Source organism: Mus caroli, unplaced genomic scaffold (genome assembly GCF_978045245.1).
Source record: "Mus caroli unplaced genomic scaffold, Mus_caroli_1 scaffold_2, whole genome shotgun sequence".
NCBI classification, from domain to species: Eukaryota; Metazoa; Chordata; class Mammalia; order Rodentia; family Muridae; genus Mus; species Mus caroli.
This window is the reverse complement of record NW_028227257.1, coordinates 93,361,866-93,382,416: the sequence shown is the minus strand read 5'-3', so window position 1 is coordinate 93,382,416 and position 20,551 is coordinate 93,361,866. Positions and strand designations below refer to the sequence as shown.

The 20,551-nt window shown below is 36.2% G+C and overlaps 1 protein-coding gene and 1 pseudogene across 1 annotated transcript; both read right to left on the bottom strand.

Annotated features, from left to right (window-relative positions):
• Positions 1 to 1,913: 1,913 nt before the first annotated feature.
• LOC110289791 (olfactory receptor 8H1-like) lies at positions 1,914 to 2,873 on the bottom strand (annotated as a pseudogene).
• Positions 2,874 to 13,163: 10,290 nt separating this feature from the next.
• Positions 13,164 to 14,096, bottom strand: LOC110290492 (olfactory receptor 8I2). Its single transcript, XM_021157047.1, has one exon. The coding sequence runs from the start codon at positions 14,094 to 14,096 to the stop codon at positions 13,164 to 13,166; it is 933 nt and encodes a 310-aa protein (XP_021012706.1).
• Between the last annotated feature and the right edge of the window lie 6,455 nt (positions 14,097 to 20,551).

Here is a 20,551-nt window from a genome sequence, read left to right as displayed (position 1 = left end):
ATGTTGGTAAACAAACTGCTGGGGTATCTTATTAGGGTAGGTGGGGGGAGGGAAGCAGCTAGTAGCAGTAAGAGTCAGTTTTAAAGGGACGGGTAAGAGAAAAAGTTAGGGTCAGAAATGCTTAGAAGTTTCTGCAGTCTATTTGGGTTATTCAGGAATAATATGTCATTGACCAACATAGCTGACCATTTGTGGTAGTAGTGGGTGATATAATGACTTTCCCTAAGTTTTTATTTACTTAATAGAGTCATTTTATTTACTAGAATCCTTCTTAGGACACTGCACTGTCACTAGCATTGCCATTTGGGGGGCACCCTATCAGTATGCAGCAGAGGACTGCCTAATCTGGCCTCAGTGAAGAGTTGTACCTAATTCTTGTGAGATTTGAGGTCCCAGGGAGCTGGGAGGCCTGTCAGGGGCAGGGAGGGGAACATTCTCTTGGAGACAGGGGAAGAGGAATGGGATGAGGAACAGTGGAAGGGCAGAGCAAGAGGGTGAAAACTACTGGCCTGTTAAAAAGGATTAGAGAGTAATAATTTTTTAAAAAAGTAAAGATAATTTATCAACCAATCAATCAATCAATCAATAAAGGCTGTATAACAGCTAAGAGCAACTGAAATAGTTTTTTTCAAAAAACATGTTTAGACATAGGTGATATAGTGCCAAAACTTATAAAATAATTTCTTTTTAATAATGTTTAATATTTTCCACTTAGGTTCCAAAATTAACATATACAATTTCTTACAATTTAATTATATTTGGTAAATGTAAGTTGAAATGAGTTTTTAGTTTTATTTTTGGTGCTTTATACATTCTTTATGCATATTATCATATTTAAAATAAAGTCATGAGATGCAAGAAAATATTCCTTAACAAATGCAATGCACATTGAAAATATTGTAGGATTATAAAGCCTGTAATGACACAGCTGTGTTTCATGATTACTATCTTACATCACAACCTAATCATGTGAACTTAAAGTTTTTAAGTAATTTGCACAAATGAGATCATAGTCTCTTTAAAATTTAATTGCGTGTGTGTGTGTGTGTGTGTGTGTCTGGTATAGCTAAGTGCATATAAGATCAGGAACCTCTAAGAGGGCCTTGACTCCTCTGGAGCTGAAGTTACAGGAAATTAGGTTGTGAGCTACCTGATGTCAGTGCTGGAAACTGCTCCTGAGTCCTTTACCATAGCAATTGTGTTTCTAATTGCTAAGCCTTTAATCCCAGAGGAAATAGCCTTAAACATTAGTACACTAATAATCTAAATATAAAACATACTACATCTAGAGTTCAAAACTCACAATCCCTATTTCAAAAACAAGACCACTTAATCATTTAGTAGATTCTTCTTGATATCAAACACCAAATGTGCTTATTCTCATTACACAAATGTTATTGCTTCATAATTCTCAAAAATTACAGCATGTATACAATATATATATATTTTTATTTTTGTTTGTTTTGTTTGTTTGTTTTTTTAAAGATAGGGTTTCTCTGTGTAGTCCTGACTATCCTGGAACTCACTCTGTAGACCAGGCTGGCTTCAAACTAAGAAATCCACCTGCCTCTGCCTCCCAAGTGCTGGAATTAAAGGCATGCACCACCAGTGCCCAGCTACAATATAATTTTAAGACTGAAGATCATTGTTTCTCATTTTCCATATAGTTTTCTTTTAAAATAAACATATTTAGACCATAGATTTTATACATATTTTATTATTTCATATTATTATTATGTATATTTCTCAAATGTTTCTCAGTAATATAGAAGATCAAGTTATACTATGAAAAGAACAGCTCCACACATATTTAAATGAAACATACAATACATTTTTGATAGCGATCAAGGAAAATCCTAACTGGAAAAATAGAAAGAGAAAATTCCAAGTGCTGAGTATCACTTGAATATTTACTACCTGGAGTCTTCCCTTTTCTTTATAACTCTACTGACAGCATTTTTTACTTCTTTGTTTCTGAGACTGTAAATGAGTGGATTCAGCATGGGGATCACAATGGTGTAGAGAACAGAAAACACTTGATGCTTTCCCAAGGAGTATGATCTTTTTGGTTTTGAATAAATGAAGATCGTAGTACTATAAGATATGGTGACTGTCAGGAGATGAGAGGCACAAGTGGAAAAGGCTTTTTGCTTTCCTGAAATAGAACTGATTTTCAAGATGGTAGAGAGAATGGATGCATAAGATACTGATATGGTGAGAAGGGACACCATTAGAGTTGAACCAGAAACAATCATTATTATCATTTCAATGACATACATATCACTGCAGGACAGGGCTAAAATTGCAGGTGTGTCACACACACACACACACACACACACACAAAAGTGATTGATGACATGAGAGCCACAGAAATCCATCCTGTTTAGACAAAGCATATTGATAGAAGAATCTATAGCTCCCATAAGGTAGGAACCAATGAGGAAGGCATAACATCGTCTTCTGGACATAACAGCTAGGTAGTGTAGAGGGTCTCATATAGCTACATAGCATTCATAGGCCATGGAGGAGAGAAGAAAACATTCAGCACCACCAAACAAAACAAAGAAGTACAGCTGGATGAAGCAACCCATGAAGGAATCATTCTTGATGGAAGTGTAGAGGTTCTCAAAGATTTTAGGTGTGATGACAGTTGAATAAATGAGGTCAAGGAATGACAGATATGTTAGAAAGAAATCCATTGGAGTGTGAAGCTGAGCATCTAGACAAATGATCAGCATCATGCCTGTGTTGCCCAGCACAGTGACCAAGTATATCAGGAGGAACACTACAGTGAGGACAAGTTGTATCTCTTTGGAATCTGTCAGTCCCATGAGGATGAAGTCAAATTCTTTAGTGTAATTCCAAGTGTCCATAGTGAATGACCCTAAAACAGAAAAGAAATTGATGGTAATACTCAGTTTGATTAACTTTCAAAAAAGAGATTTCTTTAAACGTACATCATGCTGGTGTGTTTGTTGTTTTGGTTGCCTCAATATTGATATTTCTTTACAGTATAAAGATGAATAAATATTAAGGACAGATTGAGGTAAAAACTTATATTTAGCTAGGACATAGTAAGAGGTGGTATAATTCATGTTTTTAATTACAATGGTAGTGTTCTTAATGGTTTCCTTTAATAACACCATAATTAGTACCAAATCTTTGTCCGTAGGTACTATTGGCATGCATGTATTTAAAATGAAGAATCTAAAAATGTCAAAAAAAAAACTTTTCAAAACTGAGTTCAACTCTTTGATGTTTTCTGTATAGTTTTGCTCAAAGGAGCATGGATTTAGATTTGTATTCCCAAGAAATGCATAATTTGTAGAAAATAAAAGATAAATTGTCAGGTACTGTTGTATATAAGAATTAGTATTTTCAAATGTTAAAAAAATAGTCATTCAGGATCACAAAAAAGAAATTTTATTCCAAATGAGATTTCTGAACATGCTAAAATTTTTCTCTTAATCAAGAGGTGATATGCTTGGAATAACAAACCACCTCAAAGCAGAAACTGAACTAAGGCAGAGGGTGTCTGATCTACTTCCTATTGACAATGGTCTATGTTCACAGTCTTTCAATACTGGCTAGCTTAAAATGATCATTGCAAAGGAAATGAAGGGAGGCAAAGAGAGTACAGCTACTTAAAATTACTAGAAGGTTTGTGTACATAAAATATTTACAATGAGTGTGTTGAGATGAGGGGGTAGAACATTTGAATTATTGTCTTACACTTTACAATGTGAGGAAAAAGATTTTAACACTAATTTGATAATGTTTCAAAATGGACATTTAATATTCATTTTAGACATGGCATCAAAAATATGACATTTCACTTCATCATTCTTCTTCTGCTCCCTTTTAACTAAAAGTAGATTTAAAGTTGGGATGAAATTGAAGTTATTACAACATATAATGTCTACCTAGTAAATTTATAACTCATAGATTCTGTTACTATTATTATTATTTCTCTTTCATGACTATAGGGGGAAACTTTTAATTTTCACATTACAAAGCTGAGAAATGTGAAGTTTTAAAATAAAATCAATTCCAAAGGACAATGTCAGTCTATATATATATATTTAACATAGGCCATATTAATTATTTGTTAATGTAATAAATTAACTGAGTGATTGTTTTTACTTTATGTTTATGAGTGTTTTAGCTGCATGTATGTCTGTGTATCATATACTTGAAGGGTGTATTTAAGCTCAGACAGAGGTGGGAGTCAGATTTCTGGTTATTTTAGTAACAGTCACTTATGAGCTGCCAGATATGTACTCTGAATTGAACACATATCCTCTAGAAGAATAGTCAGTGCCCTTAACATCTGAGCTATGTCTTTATCACCTTAATTAAAATCTAAATAAGAACTTAAATGGAGCTAAATCTAAGAGTTCGAATGAAGCATTTTTGAGTGCAAATATGACGGCACTCAGTATTAGATTAAGACATTTTTTTCACAGTTCTTTGCTTCTTGAACACCTTTAATATTTATGAGTACATAAAGCTATAGGCATTGCAGTGACCTATGTATTTAATGAATAAATAAAAGAAGCTAGGAAAGTTAAGGAAACTTTTCTGAAGGAAGAACAATTAAAGCACTATGATTCTTCCCATATTCTTAATCCAAGAATTTATAGCATTTTAAACAAATCAAAGCCAGGGTATATAATTCATCAACAATACTGGAAAATATAGACAACATAATATTTAGTTCCTCTTTAATCTCAAGATAATTTAAATCTTTAGTCACTTTATTGTGATAATTATAATTATAGATGTTACAATAATTGACCAAATTAAATCTAATGTAAAAAGGAATTCAGTAGACTTATATTGAATGTAGACCCTGACTATTGCTACATTACATTTCTATTTCTGTGAATATTAACACTATTCATGTTAATACACATACAAAATGGTCTAAAACAATTCAAATAAAGTTGAGGATACTTACTGTGAAACAAGGATTATGAGGATGTTTCTTCCAGGAATATAGTTTATTATTGTTCTAACATAAAATTTTTCTAGTGTATAAATATGAAAGCTTTTAAATAACTCATATGTTTCTATAACAATGTTTTCCTTGAAGTGGTTATTTTTAGATTTTTGTACATTCATTTTATTTTAATTCTCAATGAAAGCAATCCACCACAGAATTTTAATTTTTTTCTAGGCTAAATAAAAATTTCAATAAGTAATCTTTTCCCCAAAGTATGTCAAATATTCAAAAATCCTCAGATTAGTAAATTCCATTGCCTTTCATCTTGATGAAGCAGGTATTTCATATAACGAACACTGACCACCTTGTCTATAGGGACCGAATTCCAGGGGAGTATGTTTGACCCACGTTCAAGGTGAAATGTTCAAGGGCAAATGAGCAATAACTTGTTCTCTCAGAATCTCTACCATGAGTCACACATACACTGGGGCTTTGTTACTGATGCTTCATATTAAAAGTAACTATTTGCTTTTGAATTGACCTAACTATTATATTATATTGCATAGTGATCACAGCAGATGATTTTCTAGGGTAAATAGTAATGTTCAGAGAAATATTTAGGTATTTTAAATCTCATCCTATTAAGATGAAAAATAATTTCATTAGTGTCAACATTTGAAAATATCTCCTTGTACAAAACTTAAGTCTAAGTGGACCAAGGACCTCCACATAAAATCAGATACACTAAATCTAACAGAAGATCAAGTGGTGCAGAGCCTAAAATACATGGGCACAGAGGATAATTTCCTGAAGGGAAAAACAATGGTATATGTTCAAAGATCAAGAATTGACAAACTGGACCTAATAAAATTGCAAAGTTTCTGTAAGACAAAGAACACGTTGACAAAACAGAAATCAACAGACTGGGAAATGATCTTTACCATTTCTACATCCAATAAAGGGCTAATATCCAATATATACAAAGAAATAAAAAAAATTAGACTGCAGACAATCAAATAACCCGACTTAAAATTGGAGTACAGAGATAAAAAAAGAATTCTTAACTGAGGAAACTTGAATGGTCAAGAAGCACCTAAAGAAATGTTCAACACCCTCAGTCATGAGGGAAATGCAAATCAAAACATTCCACCTCACACCAGTCAGTATGGCTCAGATCAAAAACTCAGGTTACAGCAGATGCAGGCAATGATTTGGAAAAAGAGGAACTCTCCTTCATTGTTGGTGGGACTGAATCTCCTACAACCACTCTGGAATTCAGTCTGACAGATCCTCAGAAAACTGGACTTAGTATTATCTGAGGACCCAGCAATACAACTCCTGGGCATATACCCAAAGATGCTCCAACATATAACATGGACACATGTTCCACTATGTTCATAGCAGCCTTATTTTTAAGAGTCAGGAGATGGAAAGAACCCAGATGTCCTTCAGCAGAGGAATGGATACAGAAAATGTGGTACATTTACACCATGGAGTACTACTCAGCTATTAAAAACAATGAACTAATGAAATTCTTAGGCAAATGGATGGAAATAGAAAATATCATCCCGAGTGAGGTAACACAATCACAAAAGAACACACATGGTATGAACTCACTGACAAGTGGATATTAGCTCAAAAGCTCGGGATATCCAAGATTCAATTTACAGACCACATGAATCTCAAGAAGAAGAAAGATCAAAATGTGGGTGCTTCGGGGTTCTTCTTAGAACGTGTAACGTAATACTTACGGGAGCAAACTGCACCACCTAGGAATCCATACCATTTACAGTCATTTATCTCATAGAACAAGATATGCTAATCAAAGAAAACATTGAAATATAATCGATTTTAAAAAGTAAATAAAATACATTTAAACTCGTTATTGATATTTTGCTAACTCATTTTATTTTTTTTCTCAATTCTGGTCTCTCTGTGTGTACATAACACTTATTGAGTACATATAATATATGTCTCTAGTATTATTGAGTGTAATCAATATTATATCCTTAATTTATACTTAAAATTGTAAAAGGAAGTTAGTAAATGTGTTGAGTTTTGATTAGTATGGAATATTTATGTATATAGATAATTTTTAGTGTGAAATATAAATTTACTTACAATTGCCATCTGCTATAGGGAGCTAAGGTCCTGTGTTATACAAACTGCTGTGCACGTATCCCGCCAGGGGAGACCTGGTCTCCAGGAATGCTCTCACTCCTGGCTCAGAAGTGAGATAGCCACTTTCTCTCCAATAACTGTCCAAAGCAGGACTGGCCAGGAGAACACAGGGCACAGTAACAGTGGAGTAGCTGGGACTGGATCCTTCTGGTCACCATCTGCACCCAGGAGCGAAGGTTGTTTCACAGCCCTCTGAACATAGTTCCCACCAAAAGAGAGCTGGTTTCCCAGGAGTGCTGACGTAGTCTTACAGGCCCACAGGAGGAACAAGCTCCATACAGAGACAGCTAGAACATCTAACACCAGAAAAGGCAAGCACAAGAACCTTACCAACAGAAACCAAGGGAACTTGGCATAATCAGAACCCAGTTCTCCCACAATAGCAAGTCCTGGATACCCCAACACACAAGAATAGCAAGATTTGGATTTAAAATCACATCTCATGATGCTGATAGAGGACTTTAAGAAGGATATAAATAACTCTCTTAAAGAAATACAGGAGAACACAGGTAAATAGGTAAAAGCCCTTAAAGAGAAGAAACACAAAAATGCTTTAAAGAATTACAGGAAAATACAACCAAACAAGTGAAGGAATTGAATTATATATATATTTATATATTAGAGAATAATTAACTCTGGATCAATAGTCTTATATTTTTACTTTCAGTGTCTTAAAGTAACATTTAAAATTTTGCAAATATGTTGTTATTATATAGATATGTAAAGTACAAAGGTTAATCATAATATATATTATCAGAAGAATTTTCTTTCAATTTCTTTTCATTTCAATCATATTTGTTTCTTCTGCAATGCCTGAAATATTTCCTTGAATTAAAGTAGATTTAAAAGTTATTACTTTTTTCATTTTTGAAAGGACTTATTTTTATTATTTTTAGTTACGTTTATGTGTGATTGTGTGTATGTATAGGAGTATGTGGACGCGGGTATAGGTTCCCGTGAAGACCAGAGGTATCAGATTCCCTGGATTTCGAGTAGCAGATGTCTCTGAACTACCTGATCTGGGTGCTATGAACCAAACTCAGGTCCTCTGAAATTTCAATTTACACTCTTAAATGTTGTGGCATGTTTCAGCTCTTTAAATAACTTTGTAAAATAATGGATCTAGGTTAAAAGGACACCTGATATCAGATTCATGTTTCCCAAGACAGAAGACTGCACTAGAGACACGTGGATTTGAAATATAGATACAACTGTTCTTTGTTTTTTGTTTTTGTTTTTGTTTTTGTTTTTGTTTTTGTTTTTGTTTTTATAAAGCACTCCCGAGAATAGGTGTAAACTGAGGGCGAAAGCCCAAAAAGCACTGGACCATAAGGTTCTTCATTCTTCACAGAACATTCACAAAGCATTACCATTTCTATTTATGTAGCAGATGTTCTTTTTGAGCATGAACTCTTCTTACATGAAGCCTAAATGAAGAAGGGCTTCAGGTCTTTCTCTACCAAGTGGCTTCTTTCATATGTGACTCTGGATATTTTACTCCCCAGTCCCTACTACACCCTCCAGGTTTCATGTCTATTGCTATTGTACTTGTTCAAGTCTTGTTTAGGTACCCATACCACTGAGGTATATGGGAGAAGCTTTCCAGTCATTTCTAGGAGAAACAATCTCATACTTCCTTGCCCACGGGCTCTTACAATCCTTCTACCTCTACCTCGCTGATGTTCCCAGAGTTTTAGGTATAGATGTTGTATTGTAAATGTGTCATTTGGGACTAGGCATCTCATGCACTCAATGATAAGTGGATATTAGCCCAAAAGCTTGGAATACCCAAGATACAGTTCACAGATCACATGAAGCTCAAGAAAAAGGAAAAGCAAAGTGTGGGTGCTTTGGACCTTCTTAGAAAGGGGAACAAAATTCTCACAGAAGCAAATATGGAAACAAAGTATGGAACAGAAACTGAAGGAAAGGTCATTCAGAGACTACCCCACCTGGAGATCCATCCCATATACAGTCACCAAGCCTAGACACAATTGTGGATGCCAAAATGTGCATGCTGACAGAAGCCTGATACATTCTTTTTCTGAGAGGCTCTTCCAGAGCCTGATAAATACAGAGATTGATGCTTGCAGCCAACCATTGAACAGAGCATGGGGTCTCCAATGGAGGAGTTATAGAAAGGACTGAAAGAACTGAAGTGGTTTGCAACCCTATAGGAAGAACAACAATATCAACCAACCAGATCTCCCAGTGCTCCCAGGGACTAAACCACCAACCTAAGAGTACAAATGGAGGGACCCATGGCTCCAGGTGCAAATGTAGCAGAGGATGCCCTTGTTGGGCATCAATGGGAGGAAAGGCCCTTGGTCCTGTGAAGGCTCAATGGATGCACCAGTATAGGGGAAATCAAGAGTGGGGAGGAGGGAGTGGGTGAGAGTGTTGGGGAACACCCTCATAGAAGCAGGGGGATGGAGATGGGATAGGGGATTTCTGGGGTGAAACCAGGAAAAGGGATAAAATTTGAAATGTAAATAAAGAAAATATCAATCAATCAATCAATCAATCAATAAGACAGTTACAGGAAACCAGAATTGGTCAAAATGCAGAAGTTACTACTTTTTATTTTATATAAATATATACTTTAAAAATCATGAAAAAGAATGCAAACTCCAAGAAAACTGAAAAGATGTTTCAAAGGTACTCAACATCTAGCACACTGAGTGGAAAAAAAAACATTGTTTTAAAGGGTGATGTAATGCATATTAATCAAGTGTCTTTTTTTCACTTTACAACAACTGGAAGATATCTAACATCCTACTGGTGGAGCATACAGTATAAACATTGTGTCCTAATCATCTAGTATAAGAATGAATATAAATTCTTGAGTGGTAAAGCAAAAGTGATGACTAAAGAATAAAAATGAAGATACTACTGAGTAGAGAGGTAAAAGAAAAATGCAAGACAAATGGGTAGAAAGTGAATAAAGGTAACTATCTTAAAGTAGCATATATAGATGCTTACATATTACATTGGTAAATAGAACCTGTCACTTTCATGAGAAGGAAAAAAAAGCACTGTCACCCTCTCTGCTAGGTACATATAGGTAATCAATCACAAGAAGCAGGATAATCAGATGTGAAATTTTATTAATACTAATTAGTATTAATAGTTGAAATCATTTATGGAATAAGGCAAGAATTCACACATGGATACCTGCATCTCCTTTCATAAGAATGAAGACTGAGAAAGCATATTTGCAGCATGTACACCTGCATGTGAGAAGAGTGCATCATATCCCATTATAGATAGTTGTAAGACATGATGTGGTTGCTGGAAATTGAACTCAGAACCTTTGGAATGGGGGAGATGTACAGAGGGTCAGGAAGTTGAACAGAGGTATATAGCATGGGGCATGGGGAACTGGAGTTAGCCACCCAAAGTCTCAGATGCCAAGAAAGCAAGTGGCTCCTAGTACCCAACAGGGATGATGCCACAGACTGGGCCCAGTCGCCCCCCACCATCTGTGAGAATTAAGGTCTCAGACAGATGGACATAGAGTTGGAAAAATGGGGTAACAAACTGAGAGGACACAAGGGAATGTGCTGAATCTGAATGTATTGTCCAAACGAAAACCAGACTTTTTTGTACAGAAGAAAAACAAAAAAAAACAGGCAAACACATCCGCCATGTTACAAAGACACAAACAAAAGGAATGCATACACCAAAAGATGGCAGGGACCAGGCCATGTTTACCACTCAAAATGGAGCCAGGTAAATGCTCTGATGCAATGCTAGTCTATTGTTAAACCCACCACCAGGGGTTCTTTAGTAAATACCTGATTATGCTATTCTTCTGTGCCTAGTGAAGAAACCTGTACCAGGGGAATTCCCTTTTACTAACTCTTTCATGGACAACCCACCTATTTACTAGGACATTGTGTATTCCTGTGCTTGGGTGTGACTCGGCTATTGTCCTAAGTAATTACTATGCAGACTAGCCCTGATCTTTTCTAGCTCTGTTCTTTGTAATGCCTGATTATTTTCAATGTCTCTACTAGAAATGAATTTGAATGTTACTGAATAGATAACATTCTTACTAAATTCCAAGCTCACCATGGGCTTCAAGGATTTTCTAGGAACCATTGGAACACTGGTGGAGGCTTAGCTATATGTCAAAATCAATCCTTAAAGGCACTTACATTAAAACAATACTGAAAGAGAGCACATGGATTCATACACCAGACTAAAGCGAGGACAGGGTTTGAGTATACTGACTAAGGGAATGCCAAGGTTCCAGAAGGCATAGTTTACTTGAAACTCCTCGCCTCGTGACTGCCTTCAAGCCTTTAGGCTTGTCAGGCAGACTTCACTGGAGTGGGTGTAGCAGGATGACATTAGCTGAAATACCCAACAAAGGGAAGTGAGAACCTGTAGAGACTACATATTGTGGTGAAGCACAGCCCCCGTTTGAGGGATGGACCACCCACCCATCTCAAAAATTTTAACCCAGAATTTCTCCTCTCTAAAGGAAATACAGGACAAAGAGTAGAGCAGAGACTGAGGAAAGACCATCCAGAGACTACCCCATCTGCGGATCCATCCCATATGCCACTACCAAAGCCAGATACTATTGCTCACTCCAAGAAATGTTTGCTGACAGGAGCCTCATATAGCTGACTCCTGAGAAGCTCTGCCAGAGCCTGACCAAATATAGATGTGGATGCTTGTAGCCAACCATGAGCTGGGCACAGGAAACACAATGGAGGAGTTGGGCGGGGGGTTGAAGGAGCTGAATGTGTCTGCAACCCCATAGGAAGAACAACAATATCAACCAACCAGACCTCCCCAAGCTCCCAAGGACTAAACCACCAAACAAAGAGTACACATGGAGGAACCCATGGCTCCTGCTGAATATGTAGATGAGGATTGTCTTTTCTGTCATCAGTGGAAGGAGAGATCCTTGGTCCTGTGAAGGCTCGATGCAGCGTAGGAGAATGCTAGGGCAATAGGGCAGAAGAGTGTGGCTGGAGCACCCTCATAGAAGCAGGGTGGAGGAAGGATGGATTAGAGGGTTTGTAGAGGGGAAAGTGGGAAGGGGGATACCATTTGAAATGTATATTAAATAAAATAACCAATAAAAATCAAAAAAGAATGAAGATTGATTCTCTTTATGACATATTTGTTTAAAATGTAAAGACATGATAACTCCAAACAGGTGACTTTAATTAGCAAAGTCTAAAACAGAGTCTATAAGTCTTTGTGCACTCATTTCCTTATCCTAAATATTCACAAAAGAAAAATAATAGAAGTAGTATGTTTATGTACAGTTATGCCAAATTCAAACAGTGAATAAAATATTTCAACAGTATCATAGAAACAAATTTTTAACACACTTAAACAATGCTGTAGAACTTTATAATCGTGACTTTTGTAACATCAAATAAATATAAAAGTAAATATAGTTAAAATTTTACTGATTGTATATCACACTAAACTAAACTAAAATAGACATTTTATAAGTCGACTGAGCATAAGTCTTCAAATCTAGACCACAAAGCATGTGTTACATGTAAGTGGTATAAAACGGGAACTACTGTGGTTAAGTGGATCAACAGCCTGCTCCTGTAAGAACTAAGCTGCCTCTAGCACCCAAGTGGTAGCCAACAACCATCTTTAACTCCAGTGTTAGAAGATGTGATGTCCATTTCTGGTCTTAATGTGCACCAGTCATGCATTTGTTTTGGACATATATACAATTATGCAAAAAATGACATAGAAAAGAATCTGTACAAAAGAATGTTTATACCTCAGTGTCATGATATGTTCATTGAAATTTTCACAGACATATTTTTATTAGCTTATATATTTTTATTGTATGAACAATATATGAACTGAAATGAACTCTTAATGAATTTAGTATATCTCATAAACAAATAAGAATTCAACATTTCAAGTTCAAAGACACTATAGTATCAATAAGTTTGTATTATATTTTTTGAAGTTACTTTCTTTTCTAATCATTAAAGCAACATTTAAAATTATCTAGGTCTTTTAAAATTGCAATGGACCCGATTTGTTACAGAAAGTGTTTTCTGTGGATGACTCTGAGAAGAGCATTTTTCACATCTTTGTTTCTCAGACTGTAGATTAGTGGGTTCAGCATGGGAATAACAATGGTGTAGAACACAGAGGCTACCTGTGCTTGGGTGAGGGATGATGTGTTATCAGGTTGCAAATAGGTGAAAATCAAAGAGCCATAGAAGACAGTGACCCCTGTGAGGTGAGAGGCGCATGTAGAAAAAGCCTTCCACCTGCCAGCTGCTGACTGTATCCTAAGGATGGCTGAGATGATGGTCACATAAGTGAAAGTGATAATGAGAAGAGAACTGAGGAGTGTGAACCCAGCTAGAACAAAGATCACCAATTCCGTGCTGAAGGCTTCTACACAGGACAGGGCTAAAAGAGCTGTGGTGTCACAAAAGAAATGATTGATGTAGGGATCACAGAGAGGCAAACTGCTTATCACACAGATGGATATCAGAGAATTTGTGAAGCCTATCATGTATAGTATTACTGCCAGCCAGTTGCACACCTTCTGGGACATAATCACAGAATATAGTAAGGGATTGCAGATTGCTACATATCGATCATAAGCCATGGATCCCAGAAGGAAACACTCACTGCACACCAAACCAACAAAGAAATACATCTGAACAAAGCAGCCTACAAAGGATATTGATTTCTGTGTGGACTGGAAATCAACTAGTGCCTTGGGTGTTACAGTGGAGGAATAAAATATGTCAATGAATGCTAAATTGCTGAGGAAAAAATACATAGGTGTGTGAAGCTGAGAGTCAATTCTAATTAACAAGATTAACCCAATGTTGCCCCACACAGTGAATAAATAGATGAAAAGGAATATTAAAAACAGACTGACTTGTAATTCTGGGTGATCTGAAAATCCACTGAACATGAAGACTGTCACTTTTGTAAAATTATTCTCTGTCATTTTTTTTTTTTTATTTTTTTTTTTTTTTAAAGAGAGAGTAAGGAAATTTTTCTTTTTTTTTTTTTTTTTTTTTTTAATATTTTTATTACATATTTTCCTCAATTACATTTCCAATACTATCCCAAAAGTCCCCCATAGCGCCCCCCACTTCCCTACCCACCCATTCCCATTCTTTTGGCCCTGGCATTCCCCTATATTGGGGCATATAAAGTTTGCAAGTCCAATGGGCCTCTCTTTCCATTGATGGCCGACTAGGCCATCTTTCGATACATATGCAGCTAGAGACAAGAGCTCCAGGGTTCTGGTTAGTACATCATGTTGTTCCAACAATAGGGTTGCAGATCCCTTTAGCTCCTTAGGTACTTTCTCTAGCTTCTCCATTGGGAGCCCTGTGATACATCCAATAGCTGACTGTGAACATCCACTCCTGTGTTTGCTAGGCCCCGGCATCGTCTCACATCAAAACAATCATCCATCTTGACCAAGTAGGTTTCATCCCAGGGATGCAGGGATGGTTCAATATACGGAAATCCATCAACGTAATCCAGTATATAAACAAACTCAAAGACAAAAACCACATGGTCATCTCCTTAGATGCGGAAAAAGCATTTGACAAGATCCAACACCCATTCATGATAAAAGTCTTGGAAAGATCAGGAATTCAAGGCCCATACCTAAACATGATAAAAGCAATCTACAGCAAACCAGTAGCCAACATCAAAGTAAATGGTGAGAAGCTTGAAGCAATCCCTCTAAAATCAGGGACTAGACAAGGCTGTCCACTTTCTCCATACCTATTCAACATTGTACTTGAAGTCCTAGCCAGAGCAATTCGACAACAAAAGGAGATCAAAGGGATACAAATTGGAAAAGATGAAGTCAAAATATCACTCTTTGCAGATGATATGATAGTATATATAAGTGACCCTAAAAATTCCACCAGAGAACTCCTAAGCCTGATAAACAGCTTCGGTGAGGTAGCTGGATATAAAATTAACTCAAACAAATCAATGGCCTTTCTCTACACAAAGAATAAACAGGCTGAGAAAGAAATTAGGGAAACAACACCCTTCTCAATAGTCACAAATAATATAAAATATCTTGGCGTGACTCTAACTAAGGAAGTGAAAGATCTGTATAATAAAAACTTCAAGTCTCTGAAGAAAGAAATTCTAGAAGATCTCAGAAGATGGAAAGATCTCCCATGCTCATGGATTGGCAGGATCAACATTGTAAAAATGGCTATCTTGCCAAAAGCAATCTACAGATTCAATGCAATCCCCATCAAAATTCCAAATCAATTCTTCAACGAATTAGAAAGTGCAATCTGCAAATTCATCTGGAATAACAAAAAACCTAGGATAGCAAAAACTCTTCTCAAGGATAAAAGAACCTCTGGTGGAATCACCATGCCGGACCTAAAGCTCTATTACAGAGCAATTGTGATAAAAACTGCATGGTACTGGTATAGTGACAGACAAATAGACCAATGGAATAGAATTGAAGACCCAGAAATGAACCCACACACCTATGGTCACTTGATCTTCGACAAGGGAGCTAAAAACATCCAGTGGAAGAAAGACAGCATTTTCAACAAATGGTGCTGGCACAACTGGTTGTTAACATGTAGAAGAATGCGAATCGATCCATTCCTATCTCCTTGTACTAAGGTCAAGTCTAAGTGGATCAAGGAACTTCACATAAAACCAGAGACACTGAAACTTATAGAGGAGAAAGTGGGGAAAAGCCTTGAAGATATGGGCACAGGGGAAAAATTCCTGAATAGAACAGTAATGGCTTGTGCTGTAAGATCGAGAATTGACAAGTGGGACCTCATGAAACTACAAAGCTTCTGCAAGGCTAAAGACACCATCAATAAGACAAAAAAACCACCAACAGATTGGGAAAGGATCTTCACCTATCCTAAATCAGATAAGGGACTAATATCCAATATATATAAAGAACTCAAGAAGGTGGACTCCAGAAAGTCAAATAACCCCATTAAAAAATGGGGCTCAGAACTGAACAAAGAATTCTCACCTGAGGAATACCGAATGACAGAGAAGCACCTGAAAAAATGTTCAACATCCTTAATCATCAGGGAAATGCAAATCAAGACAACCCTGAGATTCCACCTCACACCAGTCAGAATGGCTAAGATCAAAAATTCAGGTGACAGCAAATGCTGGCGAGGATGTGGAGAAAGAGGAACACTCCTCCATTGTTGGTGGGATTGCAAGCTTGTACAACCACTCTGGAAATCAGTTTGGCGGTTCCTCAGAAAATTGGACATAGTACTACCGGAGGATCCAGCAATACCTCTCCTGGGCATATATCCAGAAGATATCCCAACCGGTAAAAAGGACACATGCTCCACTATGTTCATAGCAGCCCTATTTATAATAGCCAGAAGCTGGAAAGAACCCAGATGTCCCTCAACAGAGGAATGGATACAGAAATTATGGTACATTTACACAATGGAGTACTACTCAGCTATTAAAAAGAATGAATTTATGAAATTCCTAGCCAAATGGATGGACCTGGAGGTCATCATCTTGAGTGAAGTAACACAATCACAAAAGAACTCACACAATATGTATTCATTGATAAGTGGATATTAGCCCAAAACTTAGGATATCTCTGTCATTTTTAATGATGTAACCACTGAGTTAAACTTGAATATACAGTGAGAAATTAAACTCAAAAGTCAAAAGATTTGACAACCAGGGACTGCTTGTCCTCTGGCATTAAGAGCAAAATGGATAGGTAGTAAATGTTGAAAGATGATGTTATGTAGTTTTTATTAATTTTAATTTAGTAATTTTTTATTTGTGTGTGTGTGTGTGTGTGTGTGTGTACCTGAATGAAGATCCCTGGAAAAGCCAGATAGGGTTGTTGGAAGTCTGGATGGTGAACTTTCATGTTGTGGGGAGCTGCCTGATGTGGGCGGTGTTCAGCAAACTCTGGTGCTCTGAAGAAGCATTAGGTGCACTTAACCTCTGAGCCACATCTCCAGCTTCTGACTTACTTTAAAGAAAATGAAAGATGCTATTAGATATTGAAATGAATGGTTATTTAGAATTTTAATGCGCTAAAACATCAAAACATTGTGTCCGTAATACTTACAAGACACTTCTGCTAAGTTTTACTATATACTACCCAACTCTATCATTGTGACAAAAGTTTATTCCTATCATTGTATTCATTGTAATCAATTATATTATAGCCTTAGGAAATATAATGCTTTTAAAATGAACATGAAGGAAGAAACTATGTCATGTTTTTAAGTATAACATCTTATCACATTCTTAAATTAAGTTGTAGACAAAATGAAAACATCCAATATTGTCTTGGAATCAGTACATTTCAATTAGTTTTTAATTTAGAAAACTATAAACATCCAGCTCAAATTGTATTTATAAAAAAAAATTTCTTCATACTTCTCTATTTTCTGCCACTTGTAATTTCTGTCCATTGATGACCTGCTGCAGATTTTAATTTAAAACATTGTTCCAATTCTTTCACCTGGGAAGGTAGAAGACATGAATATATCCAATAACAGTACACATGACATCAGGAAGCAAGTTCATTGTTCAAGAGTATTTTCCAATGCAATGACGAAAATGCTGAAAACAAATATTTAAACCAAAGAGTTAAAGGGTAATCTCATGAAAATGTGAGAAGATGTGTTTTAATGCGCTGACAAATACATAAGAAAAAGTCAAAGTAGCATGCACATAAAGCAAGTTTATTTTTATATTTAACACGTCATGCCAAAGGTACTTGAATCATGTTTATTCTACATTATCATTTAATATGCCTCATGCCCCAAAATGCTCCTATTTATTTATTTATTTATTTATTTATTTATTTATTTATTATAAAGAAGTTGATTGTCCTTGAGCCTGTTAAGGCTTGATGCCCCAGTGTTGGTGATTACTAGTGTGGTGGGGCAGGAATAGATGGGTGTCTTGGGGAATACCTTCATTGAAGCAGGGGAACAGAAGATGGGATAGGGAGTTTGCTCGCGGAGGGGAAACTGGGAAAAGGAACAACATTTGAAATGTAAGTAAATAAAATAACTAATAAAAAAATAAAAACAGAAGTTGATCAGTGACAGTGTATTCACTTGTTTATCACTGAACTTTTTTTTTCTGTTAGAAACAATGTTATTAATATACATTTTATTAACATCAAATTGTTATAATTATATACATATTTTATATTTTCAAAATATGTGAAGAGAAAATTTAGTTCTAACTTATATTTCCCTAAAGGAAATCATTTGTAATTTAAGCCTCCAAACGCTGACACCATTGCATACACTAGCAAGATTTTGCTGAAAGGACACTCATATAGCTGTCACTTGTGAGACTCTGCCGGGCCTAGCAAACATGGAAGTGGATGCTCACAGTCAGCTATTGGATGGATCACAGGGCCCCCAATGGAGGAGCTAGAGAAAGTACCCAAGGACCTGGGGGGATCTGCAACCCTATAGGTGGAACAACAATATGAACTAAGCAGTACCCCGGAGCTCATGTCTCTAGCTGCATATGTAGCAGAAGATAGCCTAGTCTGCCATCAGTGGAAAGAGAGGCCCATTGGTCATGCAAACTTTATATGTCTCAGTACAGGGGAATGCCAGGGCCAAGAAGTGGGAGTGGGTGGGTAGGGGATTGGGGGGCAAGGGTATGGTCGACTTGAAATGTAAATGAAGACAATACCTAATTTAAATAAATAAATAAATAAATACTGTCAGAGACAGAGTCTCCCTTGCTTTCTTCTCAACGGGACCCTTTCTGTAATACTCTATGACTCCCTAAGTTACTGCTGGAGTCAGTGACTACCATGTCAAGAGTAAACTTTTACAAAGTTTACACTGAACAACCAGAAAGATTTTCTAAAATTTACTCTAATAACCAACCTTAAAAAAATCTCTACATTCACATTCTGTAGACTCCATCAACAGATGAAAGAAGTCAGTCATGCTAGATCTGTAATAATTTACATATCAATTGTTACATAAAGGACTGAATTAGCAAAGAAAGTTAAAGCCAACTTTAGTGTTTTCATCAGTGGAAAGATCTCTAGGCTACCACTTAGTGACAGCTGTGAACACATTACTTAATATCATTCTATTTAAAAATAGATATATTGTTCAGAAACAATTTGTAAAGCAAATTGTTTCTGAACAATATATAACCCAATTACGTGAACTTTAACAAATACTGGCTTTGGAATTTCTCAGAAAACATCCTAAGTATCACCTCCAAAATCTGTGTGCTCTTTGTACGCTTCAAGGTAAGAGTATATTTGCTGTTCCTGAAGTTCTCTGTCTGGTCAAAGGCTAGAATATATTAACAAAGCATCATAGGTGACCCCAGGTTAATAAGAAGGGCCTTCATTTAAGTCATTCCTCTTGAAGAATATGAGGACTTAGCTATTTGGTAAACCTGAATTGTATACAAAAATGATGTTATAAAGCAATAGTATAAAAGGATCAGGAAAATGAGGTTCCCAGTCACTGTCCACTGTATTTATGGTATAAAGTTTATTTCAACACTAAAGGATCTTTAATTCAAGTACTTTCTGTAAGGATAAAACTTAAAAGGGATAAAATTACAAAACTCTAATCGTACAAAAGATATCAACTTGTTATAACATGTTAAAGATAATTAAGATATACAACTTAATGGTCAGTCATTATAAGTACAGACGTAATTTTTTTTCAGAGAAAAGCTTTGAGGTATAAAGCAGGTTTTATCTAACATCATACAGTACTCTGTACATGTTGTTAAAATTAAGCCTAAAGCAAGTAAAACAAAACAAAGTTAACTTAAGGGATGTTTAAAGTAAAGTAATATTCAAATTGGTTATACAAAAATGACTCTGAAAGTCTGATTAGAATGTTAAATTTACAATACATTTATATAGCAGGAGCCTCACACTTAAGTCATTCCTTTAAATGAATCATCGTTTCACCAAAATAAATTGCAAGACAAGGATGTTTGGGAAATAAGTCCTGCCAGAAATCTGCTGCTTTTGCCTCCAGATGCAGAGACCTGACCACCTCTGGCTGCATAGACCTGATCACTTCTTTTAGTATATGTCAACCGCTTCTGGTAATATAGGCCCGGCTCCACCCCCCATAAAAATATAGCCATCTTATCTAAAAATGAGTTAATTCTCATGTCTCCCATGACAGGGGGATAGATTCCCTTGTCTAGTAAATGACCTCAGAGCATATATCCATATTCTAAATGTCTCAAACACCTGAGAGGCAAATAAAAGTCACTCTATCCTCAATAACTCCAAAACTGACATTTAGGAATGTTGTTAACAGGAAGCCTCTACATACGCCTGCCAGCCAACTACTATAAAACCTGTATGCCAGTTACATTAGACCTAACCTTTACACTGGTATTTCTTCTTAGCAAAAGTTAGTTTCAGAGTCA

Bases quoted from the DNA above. Each gene is read 5' to 3' on its own strand.
- LOC110290492 (XM_021157047.1), bottom strand. From the start codon at position 14,096: ATGACAGAGAATAATTTTACAAAAGTGACAGTCTTCATGTTCAGTGGA.